Source organism: Nerophis lumbriciformis, linkage group LG20 (genome assembly GCF_033978685.3).
Source record: "Nerophis lumbriciformis linkage group LG20, RoL_Nlum_v2.1, whole genome shotgun sequence".
NCBI lineage: Eukaryota > Metazoa > Chordata > Actinopteri > Syngnathiformes > Syngnathidae > Nerophis > Nerophis lumbriciformis.
The window spans coordinates 8155001-8159469 of NC_084567.2; the positions used below are offsets into that span (position 1 = coordinate 8155001).

The window sequence follows — 4469 nt, forward strand, 5'->3', positions numbered from 1 at the left end:
CCGGGTTAGCTTACTAAAGTGCAATTTTAAATTTTGCGCGAAATATCCTGCTGAAAACGTCTCGGTATGATGACGTCAGCGCGTGATGTCACGGATTGTAGAGGACACTTTGGGACAGCATGGTGGCCAGCTATTAAGTCGTCTGTTTTCATCGCAAAATTCCACAGTATTCTGGACATCTGTGTTGGTGAATCTTTTGCAATTTGTTCAATGAACAATGGAGACAGCAAAGAAGAAAGCTGTAGGTGGGAAGCGGTGTATTGCGGCCGACTGCAGCAACACAAACACAGCCGGTGTTTCATTGTTTGCATTCCCGAAAGAGGACAGTCAAGCTTTACCATTGGCCTGTGGAGAACTGGGACAACAGAGACTCTTACCAGGAGGACTTTGAGTTGGATACGCAGACACGGTACCATGAGTACGCTTCCAAACATTTGATCACTTGCCCGTACGTGCGTGCCGCTATGTGCATGTCACGTACGTAACTTTGGGGAAATATATGTGCTGTATGAACTTTGGGGAGGTGAACGGTACTTTGGGCTGTGGGATTGAGTGTTGTGCAGGTGTTTGAGTTGTATTGGCGGGTTATATGGACGGGAGGGGGGAGGTGTTTGTTATGCGGGATTAGTTTGTGGCATATTAAATATAAGCCTGATTGTGTTGTGGCTAATTGAGTATATATATGTCTTGTGTTTATTTACTGTTTTAGTCATTCCCAGCTGAATATCAGGTCCCACCCGCCTCTCACAGCATCTTCCCTATCTGAATCGCTCCCACTGCCCTCTAGTGCTTCACTCTCACTTTCCTCATCCAGGATATATAAATAAATAAATACTACTATTACTGCTATATAATAATAATAAATAAATAAAGTATATAGAAACCACAGACAGATATTCACATAAAACCCCAGACAGCTGCATTCCTGAATGGCAGCCAACAAGCACACAAAAGGCTCATCAACCACCCACATTTCAATTGTGTTTCAATCAGGGTTAATTTGGAGATCAACATATTTTGGAAAGGCACATCACAGTTCTTAAAACTTTGCAGAACAGCCATTATATGTCAACCTAATCTTCACCAGTCTGAGAAAATAAATACCGTATTTTTCGGATTATGAGTCGCAGTTTTTTTCATAGTTTGGCCAGGGGTGCGACTTATACTCCAGAGCGACTTATGTGTGAAATTATTAACACATTATCGTAAAATATCAAATAATATTACTTATCTAATTCACGGAAGAGACGAAGCAAATGTCAGCAATCGTCACACACACGCCAGCGGTCGTCACACATGTCAACCAATAGAAATTATACGGGAGCGGGTCATGGCTCAAGTGCATTGTGCGATAAAAAAAAAAGGATTCCCGGGCGTGGCCACCGCTGCTGCTCACTGCTCCCCTCACCTCCCAGGGGGTGATCAAGGGTGATGGGTCAAATGCAGAGAATAATTTCACCACACCTAGTGTGTGTGTGTGTGTGACTATCAGAGGTACTTTAACTTTAACTTTATTAGGGTAAATGGGAAAGTTCCTGCAAATGTTCATGCAGTGGAAAAGGGACTCTTGAACAACAGTTGGCCCAAAATATGGCTTATAAAAAATTATAAAACCAAAAATGATTTTCAAAAATAAATAAAAAAATCACATTTTATGAGGGGGAAAAGTATTGTGATGTATTATTACCATATCAATTTTCAAATGCACGTTTGTAGTATCCTAATGTCCATCAAAACAGATGTTTTCTTTTTTCTGTGATTTTAGCTCCACTTGTCTGAGTCCAAGCCAAGTCATGTAAACATTGAACACTACACACACATAGAAGAAAGTGTGTAGCAAGTTCAAGGAGAAACCTCTCATCGATCGAGTTAAATTGTGTTTGTGTCCTGCAGACGTCCAGCAGCTGATTGGTCATCCAGAAGAACGTTCCACTCAGTCAGGGGGGAGCTCCACTTTGAAGCCGGAGACTCCACAACCACCCCACATTAAAAAGGAAGAGGAGGAACTCTGGATCACTCAGGAGGGAGAGTATCCGCAAGAATCCGATCTCACCAAGTTGCCACTGACTGTTGTCTCTGTGAAGATTGAAGATGATGAAGAGAAACCACAACTAGACACTCTCTTAGCTCCACTATCAGATAGTGAGGCTGAAGACGAGGTTGGAGAACCTTTGAGCAGTGATACAGACTGTGAAGGTGATATGAGGACTCACACTGACAACAAACACTCTAAACACTCTAAAAAGAAGAGAGGTAAAAACATTTGAGCTGCTCAGTTTATGGTAAAAACTTTACTAAAAAGGGCAATTTGCCTGAACACATAATGACACATACAGGAGAGAGTGTGTAAAGAGTTCAAGGAGATGGATCATGTCTGAGTTGAAGTGTATTTGTGTTGTTTGTGTCCTGCAGACATCCAGCAGCTAAATGGTCATCCAGAAGAAGTTGTACATCTGTCAGGGGGGAGCTCCACTTTGAAGCAGGAGACTCCACAGCCACCCAACATTAAAAAGGAAGAGGAGGAACTCTGGATCACTCAGGAGGGAGAGTGTCTTCTAGGACGAGAGGAAGCTGATTACACCAAGTTTCCATTGACTGTTGTCTCCGTGAAGACTGAAGATGATGAAGAGAAACCACAGTTAGACAACCTCTTAGCTCCACTATCAGATAGTGAGGCTGAAGATGAGGTTGAAGTACCTTTGAGCAGCGATACAGACTTTGAAGGTGATATGAGGACTCACACTGACAACAAACACTCTAAAAAGAAGCGAGGTAAAACGTGTTTGAACTGCTCAATTTGTGGAACAATATATACTAAAAAAAGCTATTTGACTGAACATATGAGAACACACACAGGAGAAAAACCATTTAATTGTTCAGTTTGCGATAAAAGGTTTTCTAGAAAGAGGCATGTGATTCGTCACATGACAACACATGCAGAAAAACAATGTTGTTGCTTTGTTTGTGATAAAAGATTTTTTTTCAGTCAAAGTTTGACTAGACATATGAGAACACACACCGGAGAAAAACCATTTAATTGTTCAGTCTGTGGTAAAAGCTTTTCTCAAAATAGCCATTTGACTCAACACGCAAGAACACACACAGGAGAAAAACCATTCAATTGTTCAGTTTGCGGTAAAAGTTTTTCTCAAGGCGGCTATTTAAGTGAACACATGAGAACACACACAGGAGAAAAGCTATTTAATTGTTCAGTTTGTGGTAGAAGCTTTACCCAAAAGATTCCTTTGACCAAACACATGAGAACGCACACAGGAGAAAAACCATTTAACTGTTCAGTTTGTGGCAGAAGCTTTTCTCAAAAGAGCAATTTGACTAAACACATGAGAACACACACAGGAGAAAAACCATATAATTGTCCAGATTGCGGTAGAAGCTTTTCTCAAAAGAACACTCTGACTGAACACATGAGAACGCACACAGGAGAGAAACCATTCAGTTGTTTAGTTTGTGGCAAAAGCTTTACTAAAAAGGTTTGTTTTACCAAACACATGAAAACGCACACAGGAGACAAAAACACTTAATTGTTCCTTTTCAAGAGAGAAATCTCACTGAACACATGAGAACACATACAGGAGAGAAACCATTCAGTTGTTTAGTTTGTGGCAAAAGCTTTACTAAAAAGGTTTGTTTTACCAAACACATGAAAACGCACACAGGAGAAAAAAACACTTAATTGTTCCTTTTCAAGAGAGAATTCTCACTCAAAACATAAAACTCACTAGACATAATCCATTTATTTGATCAATATGTGATCAAAGGTTTTTTTCATTGCAAAGTTAGACCCAACACATAATGAAACCCACTGAAGAAAACCATATAGACCTAGACTTAGACTAACTTTAATGATCCACAAGGGAAATTGTTCCACACAGTAGCTCAATTACTAAAGATGGAAAGGATAACGCAGGTGCAAAGTAGACTAAAAATGTACCGTTGTAGCAATATAAAATATAACATATGTAATATTTACATATTATATATACAGTATATGGTATATACTGATATATTATTATATTTTTGTATAATATATACAATATATGACAATTACCATGTACAATATTACATTATATGTAACAGCTGCAGCATAAAATAGAAAGTAGATCCAACAGAAAATATGCATTATAAACAACTAGAGGTAGCTAAATAATAATACTAATATGCGATTAAAAAAGTCCATGGCAATGCAGACACAGTAGGACACATCATACACATTGGAGAATAACCCATCAGCTGTTTAGTCTGTGGTATGGCACTTATACGTGGTGACATCCACCCAAACCCAGGACCACCTCCAAATAACTTCACTTCTTCTTTCACACGTATCTGACCTTTTTGTACAACTTGAGGTTATCTCATCTCCTCACCACTCTGGGTCTTTTATCTGAAACTTTCCTGAATAATAAAATAGATGATGCATGTGATTCTTGGTCACTTCTCCTTCAGACCAG

The 4469-nt window shown here is 39.5% G+C and overlaps 1 protein-coding gene across 2 annotated transcripts in view; it reads left to right on the top strand.

The window, feature by feature from the left end:
* LOC133619287 (uncharacterized) overlaps positions 1-3694 on the top strand; it is an 11820-nt gene extending 8126 nt beyond the window's left edge. The window contains exons 2-3 of one of the 2 annotated variants that reach the window (XM_061980245.2): positions 1894-2253; positions 2413-3694. In XM_061980245.2, the coding sequence (XP_061836229.1) occupies positions 1894-2253; positions 2413-3542 (1490 nt within the window). In that variant the 3' untranslated portion in view covers positions 3543-3694. The remainder of the gene's footprint in view (positions 1-1893; positions 2254-2412) is intronic. The other variant, XM_061980247.2, reaches the window with a different exon arrangement.
* The last annotated feature ends 775 nt before the right edge of the window (positions 3695-4469 follow it).